We start from the raw sequence: 12,644 nt of genomic DNA on the forward strand, positions 1-12,644 counted from the left end.
GAGTTTACATTAACAGGATGGTTAGGGTTAGAGTTTACTTTCACTGAATGGTTAGAGTTTACATTAACTGAATGGTTAGAGTTTTCATTAACTGGATGGTTAGAGTTTACATTAAATGGATCGTTAGAGTTTAAATTATCTGCATGGTGAGGTTTAGAGTTTACATTAACTGGATGGTTAGGGTTAGAGTTTACATGAAATGGATGGTTAGAGTTTACATTAACTGGATTGTTAGAGTTAGAGTTTACATTAACTGATGGTTAGAGTTTCCATTAACAGGATGGTTAGATTAGAGTTTACATTAACTGGATGGTTAGAGTTCCCATTAACTGGATGGTTAGGGTTAGAGTTTACATTAACTGGATGGTTTGAGTTTACATTAACTGGATGGTTAGAGTTTACATTAACTGGATGGTTAGAGTTAGAGTTTCCATTAACTGGATGGTTAGGGTTAGAGTTTACATTAACTGGATGGTTAGAGTTTACATTAACTGGATGGTTAGAGTTTCCATTAACTGGATGGTTAGGGTTAGAGTTTACATTAACTGGATGGTTAGAGTTTACATTAACTGGATGGTTAGGGTCAGAGTTTACATTAACTGCATGGTTAGAGTTTACATTAACTGGATGGTTAGAGTTTAAATTAACGGCATGGTTAGGGTTAGAGTTTACATTAACTGGATGGTTAGAGTTTACATTAACTGAATGGTTAGAGTTAACATTTACTGGATGGTTAGAGTTAGAGTTTACATTAACTGCATGGTTAGAGTTTCCATTAACTGGATGGTTAGAGTTTACATTAACTGGATGGTTAGGGTTAGGGTGTACATTTACTGGATGGTTAGGGTTAGAGTTTATATTAAACGGATGGTTAGAGTTTACATTAACTGGATGGTTAGGGTTAGAGTTTATGTTAACTGGATGGTTATAGAGTTTACATTATCTGTATGGTTAGGTTAGAGTTTCCATTAACTGGATGGTTAGAGTTTATTTTAACTGGATGGTTAGAGTTTACATTAACTGGATGGTTAGAGTTTACATTAACTGGATTGTTAGAGTTTACATTAGCTGGATGGTCAGAGTTTACATTAACTGGATGGTTAGAGTTTAAATTAACTGGATGGTTAGAGTTAGAATCGACATTAAATGGATGGTTAGGGTTAGAGTTTACATTATATGGATGGTTAGAGTTTACATTTACTGGATGGTTAGAGTTTACATTAATTGGATGGTTAGAGTTAGAGTTTATATTTAATGGATGGTTAGGGTTAGAGTTTACATTAAATGGATGGTTAGATTTTACATTTACTGGTTGGTTAGGGTTACGTTTACATTAACTGGATGGTTAGGGTTAGAGTTTACATTAAATGGATGGTTAGAGTTTACATTAACTGGATTGTTAGAGTTTACATTAGCTGGATGGTTAGATTTTACATTAGCTGGATTGTTAGAGTTTACATTAACTGGATGGTTAGGGTTAGAGTTTATTTTAACCTAATGGTTAGAGTTTAAATTAACTGGATGGTTAGAGTTTACATTAACTGGATTGTTAGAGTTTACATTAGCTGGATGGTTAGAGTTTACATTAGCTGGATTGTTAGAGTTTACATTAACTGGATGGTTAGAGTTAGAATCGACATTAAATGGATGGTTAGGGTTAGAGTTTACATTAAATGGATGGTTAGATTTTACATTTACTGGTTGGTTAAGGTTACGTTTACATTAACTGGATGGTTAGAGTTTACGTTAACTGGATGGTTAGGGTTAGAGTTTACATTAAATGGATGGTTAAGTTAGTGTTTACATTAACTGGATGGTTAGTGTTAGAGTTTATATTAAATGGATGGTTAGGGTTAGAGTTTACATTAAATGGATGGTTAGAGTTTACATTAAATGGATGGTAAGAGTTTACATTAAATAGATGGTTAGAGTTTACATTTACTGGATGGTTAGAGTTTACATTAACTGAATGGTTAGAGTTTACATTAACAGGATGGTTAGGGTTAGAGTTTACATTAACTGAATGGTTAGAGTTTACATTAACTGGATGGTTAGAGTTTATATTATCTGCATGGTTAGGTGTAGAGTTTACATTACTTGGATGGTTAGGGTTAGAGTTTACATTAACTGAATGGTTATTGTTTACATTCACTGAAGGTTTAGAGTTTACATTAACTGAATGGGTAGAGTTTCCATTAACTGGATGGTTAGAGTTTACATTAACTGGATGGTTAGAGTTTATATTATCTGCATGGTTAGGTGTAGAGTTTACATTACTTGGATGGTTAGGGTTAGAGTTTACATTAAATGGATGGTTAGAGTTTATATGAACTGGATGGTTAGAGTTTACATTAACTGCATGGTTAGGGTTAGGGTTTACATTAATTGTATGGTTATGGTTACAGTTTACATTTACTGGATGGTTAGAGTTTACATTAATTGGATGGTTAGGGTTAGAGTTTATATTAAATGGATGGTTAGGGTTAGAGTTTATATTAAATGGATGGTTAGGGTTAGAGTTTATGTTAACTGGATGGTTAGGGTTAGAGTTTACGTTAACTGGATGGTTAGATTAGAGTTTACATTAACGGGTTGGTTAGAGTTTACATTACCTGGATAGTTAAAGTTAGACTTTCCATTTACTGGATGGTTAGGATTAGAGTTTCCATTAACTGGATGGTTAGTTTCCATTAACTGGATGGTTAGGGTCAGAGTTTACATTAAATTGATGGTTAGGGTTTACATTAACTGGATGGTTAGAGTTTACATTATCTGCATGGTTAGGGTTAGGGTTTACATTAATTGGATGGTTATGGTTAGAGTTTACATTTTCTGGATGGTTAGAGTTAGAGTTTACATTAACTGATGGTTAGAGTTTACATTAACTGTATGGTTAGAGTTTACATTAACTGGATGGTTAGAGTTGACATTGACTGGATGGTTAGAGTTTACATTAGCTGGATGGTTAGAGTTTACATTAGCTGGATGGTTAGAGTTTACATTAACTGGCTGGTTAGAGTTTACATTAACTGGATGGTTCGAGTTAGAATTGACATTAAATGGATGGTTAGGGTTAGAGTTTACATTAACTGCATGGTTTGAGTTTACATTAACTGGATGGTTAGGGTTAGAGTTTACATTACCTGGATGGTTAGGTTTTACATTAATTGGATGGTTAGAGTTTACATTATCTGGATGGTTAGAGTTTACATTAACTGGATGGTTAGGGTTTACATTAAATGGAGGGTTAGAATTTACATTTACTGGATGGTTAGGGTTAGGGTTTACATTAAATGGATGGTTAGAGTTTACATTAAATGGATGGTTAGAATTTACATTTACTGGATGGTTAAGGTTAGAGTTTACATTAAATGGATGGTTAGAATGTACATTAAATGGATGTTTAGAGTTAGAATTGACATTAAATGGATGGTTAGGGTTAGAGTTTACATTAACTGGATTGTTAGAGTTAGAATTTACATTAAATGGATGGTTAGGGTTAGAGTTTACATTAAATGGATGGTTAGAGTTTATATTAAATGGATGGTTAGAGTTTACATTAAATGGATGGTTAGAGTTTACATTAAATGGATGGTTAGAGTTTACATTAAATGGATGGTTAGAGTTTACATTAAATGGATGGTTAGAGTTTACATTAAATGGATGGTTAGAGTTTACATTAAATGGATGGTTAGAGTTTACATTAAATGGATGGTTAGAGTTTACATTAACTGGATGGTTAGTGTTAGAGTTTACATTAACTGGATGGTTAGAGTTTCCATTAACTGTATGGTTAGGGTTAGAGTTTCCATTATCTGCATGGTTAGAGTTTACATTAACTGGATGGTTAGAGTTTCCATTAACTGGATGGTTAGGGTTAGAGTTTATATTAAATGGATGGTAAGGGTTAGAGTTTACATTAAATGGATGGTTAGGGTTTACGTTAACTGGATGGTTAGGGTTTGAGATTCCTTGGGTTCTGCAACATTAAGGCAGTTATATGCAATTGAAAATGTTACATTACATTTTAAAACACTTTTCACAACACATTACGTGTGTTCCCTCAGGCCATCACTCTACTACCAGATATCTACAATACAAAATCCATTTGTACGTGTGTGTAAGAGTGTTTCTGTGCGTGTGTGTCTCTTCACAGTTCCGCTGTTCCATAAGGTGTATTTTTATCTGATAAATCTGATTCTACTGATATAAATTACCTGATGTGGAAAAGAGTTCCATGTAGCCATGGGCTTTACATAATACTGTGCGCCCACCATAGTCTGTTCTTGAGTGTTGCAGTGATTTCACTCGCTGTAGTAGCTGGCGTGTATAGTGTTGAGTCATCCGCATACATAGACACACTTTACTCAAAGCCAGTGGCATGTCATTTGTAAACATTGAAAAATGTAAGGGGCCTAGACAGCTGCCCTGGGGAATTCCTGAGTCTACCTGGATTATGTTGGAGAGGCTTCCATTTACTTCTTTGATATAGGCAGCATGTTCACTTTTGGATGAATTGCGTGCCCATAGTGAACTGCCTCCTACTCTGTCCCATATTTTTACTATTGGATATAAAACACTCTGAAGTTTCTAAAACTGTTTGAATGATGTCTGTGAGTATAACAGAACTCATATGGCAGGTAAAAACCTGAGAAAGAATTCAAACAGGAAGTGAGAATTCTGAGACTGGTCAACGTTCAACTCATCGCTTATTCAATTCCCTGTAAGATATGGATTTGTTTGCACTTCCTACGCCTTCCACTAGATGTCAACAGTCTGTAGAACGTGGAATGATGCTTATGCTGTGTTTTGTGGGGCCGGATGGGAGGGGAATGAGTCAGTGGTCTGGCAGATTGCCAGTTCCTGGTCACGCGCTTTACTAATGATATCGCCTTGCGTTCCATTTCTTCTACAGACATGAAGGAATGCGCCGGTTGGAACGTTATTGGATATATATGATAACAACATCCTGAAGATTGATTTTCTACTTAGTGTGACCAGTTTATTCGACCTGTTAAATAACAGTTTTCGACCTGTTAAATTTGAAGTTTTCATCCGAGTTCGCCTGCATTTGTGCGGGTGTTTGGACATGTGCACTAAACATTCTAGCAAAAGTAGCTACTTAGACATAAGTAATGGACATTATCGAACAAAACAACGATTTATTGTGGAACTAGGATTCCTGGGAGTGCATTCTGATGAAGATGATCAAAGGTAAGGGAATATTTATGATGTAATTTCGTATTTCTGTTGACTCCAACATGGTGGAGAAATGTTGTTATTTTTGAGCGCTGTCTCAGATTATTGCATGGTGTGCTTTTTACGTAAAGTTTTTTTGAAATCTGACACAGCGGTTGCATTAAGAACAAGTGTATCTTTAATTATATGTAAAACATGTATCTTTCATCAAAGTTTATGATGAGTATTTCTGTTATTTGACGTGGCTCTCTGTAATTTCTCTGGATATTTTGGAGGCATTTCTGAACATGTCGCCAATGTAAACCGAGATTTGTGGATATAAATATGCACATTATCTTACAAAACATAAATGTATTGTGTAACATGATGTCCTATGAGTGTCATCTGATGACGATCATCAAAGGTTAGTAATACATTTTATCTCTATTTCTGCTTTTTGTGAAAGCTATCTTTTGCTGGGAAAATGGCTGTGTTTTTCTGTGGCTATGTACTGAGCTAACATAATCGTTTGGTGTGCTTTCGCCGTAAATCCTTTTTGAAATCAGACATGTTGGCTGGATTCACAACATGTATAGCTTTAATTGTGTGTCTTTCATGTGTGATTTCATTAACGATTGATTTTTATAGTAACATATTTGAATTTGAATTTGGAATTACATTTTTTCTGGCTTTTGGCCAAGTGGGACGCTACCGTCCCACATATCCCAGAGAGGTTAAAGAACACCCTCTGTGTTCTGTTAGACAGGTAACTCTTTATCCACAATATAGCAGGGGGTGTAAAGCCATATCACACGTTTTTCCAGTAGCAGACTATGATCAATAATATCAAAAGCTTCACTGAAGTCTAACAAAACAGCCCCCACAATCTTTTTATCATCAATTTCTCTCAGCCAATCATCAGTCGTTTGTGTAAGTGCCGTGCTTGTTGAATGTCCTTCCCTATAAGCATGCTGAAAGTTTGTTGTCAATTTGTGTACAATAAAATAGCATTGTATCTGATCAAACACAATATTTCTTAAAAGTTTACTCAGGGTTGGTAACAGGATGATTGGTCGGCTATTTGAGCCAGTAAAGGGGTCTTTACTATTCTTGGGTAGCGGAATGACTTTAGCTTCCCTCCAGACCTCAGGGCACATACTTTCTAGTAGGCTTAGATTGAAGATATGGCAAATATTATCCTCAGTAATTTTCCATCCAAGTTGTCAGACCCCGGTGGCTTGTCATTGTTGATAGACCACAATAATGTGTTCACTTCACGGAATTCAAAATTACAATTCTTGTCTTTCATAACTTGATCAGTTATACTTGGATGTGTAGTGTCAGCGTTTGTTGCTGGCATGTCATGTCTAAATTTGCTAATCTTGACAATGAAATTGGACCTGACTTTGTGTATAGTGTGTGTGTGTGTAGTGTTTGAGTATTTAGTGTGAATTTGTAGTGTGTGCGTACGTACGGGGGTTGTTGTTGCGGTTGCGGATGATGTACATGAAAAGCAGAACGGTTGCTATGGCAGCGATGAGCATCCCTCCGATGGCTGCTCCAATCACAGCAGGGTACGCACTGAAGGGAGGGTCCGCTGCAAAACACACACATTTTACACACACACAGACACACACACACACACACACACACACACACACACACACACACACACACACAACACACACACACACACACACACACACACACACACACACACACACACACACACACACACACACACACACATAGTCAGAAATGTATATCTTCTAACTTTTACAGCGAGCTTGACATTGACAGATTCCGATTGAGCCGACATCTGCAGCGTTTACGTTAATGTGATCTTCGCAAACATTGGCGAAAATGCCCTTAAAATCTGCACTGTCAGCTGTATAGTGACCTGCACAATAGCACAGCTAGGGTTGAATCCCGGCCTTTGCTAACTAGCTATGTTTTGTAGAAAAATTTGGGATATATTGTCAACATTCGGTTGTGGTGCACGATGTCCATACAGTACACACAAACTAACTGGCTAATGTCGGCTAGCACTTTAGTGAATCAGTGATGCTTTGATAACATGAACACCCAGAACTAATCTCTAACAGAATAGACCAAGGTAACAGGTTCAGAAATAATCTCTAACAGAATAGACAGAGCTAACGGGCTCAGAACAAATCTTTGATAGAATAGAGAGAGCTAACAGGTTCAGAACTAATCTCTAACAGAATAGTCCAAGCTAACAGGTTCAGAACTAATCTCTAACAGAATAGACATAGCTAACAGGTTCAGAACTAATCTCTAACAGAATAGTCCAAGCTAACAGGTTCAGAACTAATCTCTAACAGAATAGTCCAAGCTAACAGGTTCAGAACTAATCTCTAACAGAATAGACAGAGCTAACAGGTTCAGAACTACTAATTAGCTTTGTCTAGTACTGTCTTTCACCTATCTAGGGCCATTTCTTTAAGTGACGCATGTCTTCCCAGTCGCCTACTTGGTGTGTGAAATTCTGACTGCTATCAACTTGCTTTGTTGATTGTTGATACATCAACCAGGATTAATTGGCATGACAATTTGTGACTGTTGTTATTTTGGTAATAAGTTTCTGTATTTTTTTCTGTATTTTTTTAACAAATTCTTATTCACAATGACGGCCTAGGAACAGTGTGTTAACTGCTTTGTTCAGGGGCAGAACGACAGATTTTTACCTTGTCAGCTCAGGGATTCGATCTGGCAACCTTTCAGTTACTGGACCAACGCTCTGACCACTAGTCTACCTGCCATTTTGGAGGGGGGAGTGGTTTCTCCCCTCCTAGGCAATCAGCAGTTAATACTGGGAGGTGTGCTCTTCACCTTTGCAAGGCAATTAGCAATTGTTATTAGTACTTCAGTCTCCCCTGTTTTCACTGCGGCAGCTGTAAGCAGCGGTTTCGTCGCAAAACTAAGACCGTTGCCAAAACGTTTCTGCTGAGTTGTTCTGCAGAGTTATTTGAGGAAGGAAAGAGAGGAAGGCTCCACACCACTCTCACTTGAGCATCTTACCTAGTAATTTACAGATGATCTCATGTTACTCTTTTGTAGCTTTGTCAACAGTGTGTGTTTTCTATCCCAGTTCACCATTCTCCCTTTAGGCTTTAAAGATGCTCCCCACCCCTTGACTGCAACCTTTCTAATTTAGTGTACCCTGCGTGCACAACCCATGTGGAATCACTACTGGTCTCTGGAAGCGTTTGGAACTGCCGATCTGTGGTCAAGAATACAGAGTTCATCTCAGCCTATGCTGCCCTTCAGTCCCTTGACTTTTTGGCACTGACAGTGACATGGGTCACCCCAGAGAATCAAATCAAATTAAAGTTTATTTGTCACGTGCACTGAATACAACAGGTGTAGACCTTACAGTGAAATGCTTACTTACAGGATCTAACCAATAGTGCAAAAAATATATTAGGTGAACACTAGGTAGGTAAAGAAATAAAACAACAGTAAAAAGACAGGCCATATACAGTAGCGAGGCTATAAAAGTAGCGAGGCTACATACAGACACCGGTTAGTCAGGCTGATTGAGGTAGTATGTACATGTAGATATTGTCACGACTTCTGCCGAAGTCGGCTCCTCTCCTTGTTCGGGCGCTCTCCTTGTTCGGGCGCTCTCCTTGTTCGGGCGGCGTTCGGCAAGCGACGTCACCGGCTTTCTATCCATTGCCGCTCCATTTTTCATATACCCTTTTGTCTTGTCTTGTTTCCATACACACCTGGTTTTCATTTCCTCAATTAAGCTACTTGTATTTAACCCTCTGTTTCCCATCATGTTTTGTGTGTAATTGTTTCATGTTGCTGTGGTGTCTTTTTACGCGCTTTACTTTTGTTATGTTTTGTGTTTTTGAGCGCATTTTATTTATGTTGTGCTCTCGTTTTGGAACTTTAATAAAGTGCGCCTATTTACATCACACTACTCTCCTGCACCTGACTTCGCCTCTTTTACACGCGCTGACAGATATGGTTAAAGTGACTATGCATATATGATGAACAGAGAGTAGCAGCAGCATAAGAGAGGGGTTTGCGGGTGGTGGGTGGGACACAATGCAGATAGCCCGGTTAGCCAATGTGCGGGAGCACTGGTTGGTCGGCCCAATTGAGGTAGTATGTACATGAATGTATAGTTAAAGTGACTATGCATATATGATAAAAAGAGAGTAGCAGCAGTGTAAAAAGAGGGGTTTGGGGGGGCCATGCCAAATCTTTTCAGTCTCCTGAGGGGGAATAGATTTTGTCGTGCCCTCTTCACAACTGTCTTGGTGTGCTTGGCCCATGTTAGTTTGTTGGTGATGTGGACACCAAGGAACTTGAAGCTCTCAACCTGCTCCACTACAGCCCCGTCGATGAGAATGGGGGCATGCTCTGTCCTCCTTTTCCTTTAGTCCACAATCATCTCCTTTGTCTGATCACATGGAGGGAGAGGTTGTTGTCCTGGCACCACCCAGCCAGGACTCTGACTTCCTCCCTATATGCTGTCTCGCCGTTGACGGTGATCAGGCCTACCACTGTTGTGTCATCTGCAAAATTTATGACGGTGTTGGAGTCATGCCTGGCCATGCAGTTGTGGGTGTACAGGGAGTACAGGAGGGGACTGAGCACGCACCCCTGGGGAGCTCCAGTGTTGAGAATCAGCATGACAGATGTGTTGCTACCTACCCTCACCACCTGGGGGCGGCCCGTCAGGAAGTCCAGGATCCAGTTGCAGAGGGAGGTGTTTAGTCCTAGGATCCTTAGCCTAGTGATGTGCTTTGAGGGTACTATGGTGTTGAACGCTGAGCCACTAGGAGCGCCACCTCTGAGTGGTTTCCTGTTTGCTTATTTCCTTATACAGCTGACTGAGTGCGGTCTTAGTGCCAGCATCTGTCTGTGGTGGTAAATAAACAGCCACAAAAAGTATAGCTGAAAACTTTCTATGCAAGTAGTGTGGCCTGCAATTTATCACAATATACTCTACTTCAGGTGAGCAAAATCTAGAGACTTCCTTAGATTTCGTGCACCAGCTGCTGTTTACAAATATGCACAGACCTCCCCCCCTCGTCGTGTGCTGTTCTATCTTGCCGGTGCAGCGTGTATCCCGCTAGCTGAATATCCATGTCGTCATTCAGCCACGATTCCGTGAAACATAGGGTATTACAGTTTTTGACGTCCCGTTGGCAGGATATTCGTGATTGTACCTCGTCTAGTTTATTGTCTAATGATTGCACGTTGGCGAGTAGTATTGACGGTAACGGCAGCTTTCCCACTCGCCTTTTCCAGGTCTTGACCAGGCATCCGGCTCTTTGTCCTCTGTACCTGCGTCGCTTCCTCTTGCAAATAACGTGGATGTCGGCCCTGCCGGGTGTTTGGAGAATGTCTTGTGCGTCTTGTTTGTTGAAGAAAAAATATTTGTCTAATCCGAGGTGAGTGATCGCTGTCCTGATCTTTTTTGCCTTAAGATACGGTTGCAGAAGCATTATGTACAAAATAAGTTACAAATAACGCGAAAATATACACGTAATAGCACAATTGGTTAGGCGCCCGTAAAACTGCTGCCATTTCTTCCAGCTGTTCTTCCAGCTGCAATCTCTTCATCTGACTACATTTTCTCTCGTAGTCCGAGAGCATCTGGTCGTCGCGGTGGTGGCACATGGCTACTTGTTTCTCCTAACTGGAGATGTTCTCTTTTCTCCCTCTCTCACCTGTCCATCTCATTTGAATTCCATGCTGTCACTGTCACTTGTCCACTCAAGCTTAACATTGTTGTCATCTGTCACCCACCAGGTGGCCTTGGACAGTTCCTCAATGAGCTTGGCACCTTGATAAGCTAATTTCCTTGACGATGGCTTGCCGCTCTTCGCACTTGGCGACTTCAATCTCCCAACATCTGCCTTCGATTCATTTATTTTCAACTCTCTTTCCCCTCGACTCTTTTGACATCTCCCTTTCGCAATCGCCTCCAACCTAGTTGCCCGACAATCTGCCCGCTCGAAACCATCCCCTCATCACTTCAGACCATCTCTGGAGACCTTCTCCCATTCCAGACTTCCCTCATCAACTCATCCCTGATCACTGGCTGTGTTTCCTCTGACTTCAAAATGCCCATTGTCGCTACCCTCCTCAAGAAACCAACACCCGACTCATCTGACGTCAAAAACTACAGACCGGTATCCCTTCTTTCTTTTCTTTCCAAAACTGCTGTCTCTGACCAAATCTATCACTATCTCTTTCCAAACTATTTTCTTGACCCTAACCAGTCATGCTTCAAGACTTCTCTATGTCACCATAGAGACACCATGAAACATCAGATCATCCTCTCCACCCTCTCAGGCTCTGCACACTCTTGGATTGCATTGTACCTGGCAGGCCGCTCCCACCAGGTAACGTGGAGAGGATCTGTGTCTGCACCATGTACTCTCCCGACTGGTGTCCCTCAGGGGTCGGTTCCTCTTCTCTCTATTCACCAAGTCACTCGACTCCATCATATCCTCACATGGTCTTTCCAATAACTGCTATGAAGATTGTCATTCAACTACTTTTCTCCTTCAGCCCTTTTGACACCCAGGTGGTGACACGTGTCTCTGAAGCCTGGCAGATATCTCAACTTGGATGTCGGCCCACCACCTTAAGCTCAACCTTGACAAGATGGAGCTGCTTTTTCTCCCGGGGATTGGCTGCCCGCTCTCCATCACGGTTGACAACTCCACGGTATCCCCCTCCCAGAGTGCAAAGAACCTTGGCATAAACCCTGAACAACACACCCTGTCGTTCTCTGAAAACATCAAAGCAGTGACTAGCTCCTGCAGGTTCATGCTCAACAACATCCGTCGAGTACGACCCTACCTCACAAAGGATGTGGTGCAGGTTCCTAATCCAGGCACTTCCCATCTCCCGTCTGGACTACTGCAACTCGCTGTTGGCTGGACTCACTGCTTGTGCAATCAAACCCTTGCAACTTATCCAGAACGCTGAAGCCCGCCTGGTGTTCAACCTTCCCAAGTTCTCCTATGTCACCCCGCTCCTCCGCACACTCCACTAGCTTCCAGTCGAAGCTCACATCCACTACACTTCTCTGTCCTGGCACCCCAAATGGTGGAAGCAGAGTCCCTGCCCATCTTCCAGCAGAGTCCCCCCCCCCGACATTTCTGATAGCTACTTTATTGAGGACTTACTATGACTGATATTAGGTTGTCCCACCTAGCTATCTTAATAAAATGAATGCACTAACTGTAAATCGCTCAGGATAGAGTGTCTGCTAAATTACTTAAATGTAAAATGTAGACAAAGCTAACATGTTCAGACGTAATCTCTAACAGAATAGACAAGGTTAACGGGTTCAGAACTAATCTCTAACAGAATATACAGAACTAACGAGTTCCGAAGTAATCTCTAACAGAATAGAAAAAGCTAACGGGTTCAGAACTGATCTCTAACAGAATAGACAGAGCTAACAG

General features: G+C 40.4%; 1 protein-coding gene across 1 annotated transcript in view; it reads right to left on the reverse strand.

Annotated features, from left to right (window-relative positions):
* LOC139551922 (V-set and immunoglobulin domain-containing protein 10-like 2) overlaps positions 1–12,644 on the reverse strand; it is a 138,516-nt gene that overhangs the window by 16,523 nt on the left and 109,349 nt on the right. Inside the window, exon 11 of the mRNA XM_071363259.1 lies at positions 6,653–6,775. Coding sequence (XP_071219360.1) covers positions 6,653–6,775 — 123 coding nt within the window. The remainder of the gene's footprint in view (positions 1–6,652; positions 6,776–12,644) is intronic.

The sequence above is a fragment of the Salvelinus alpinus genome, chromosome 24, assembly GCF_045679555.1.
Source record: "Salvelinus alpinus chromosome 24, SLU_Salpinus.1, whole genome shotgun sequence".
NCBI lineage: Eukaryota > Metazoa > Chordata > Actinopteri > Salmoniformes > Salmonidae > Salvelinus > Salvelinus alpinus.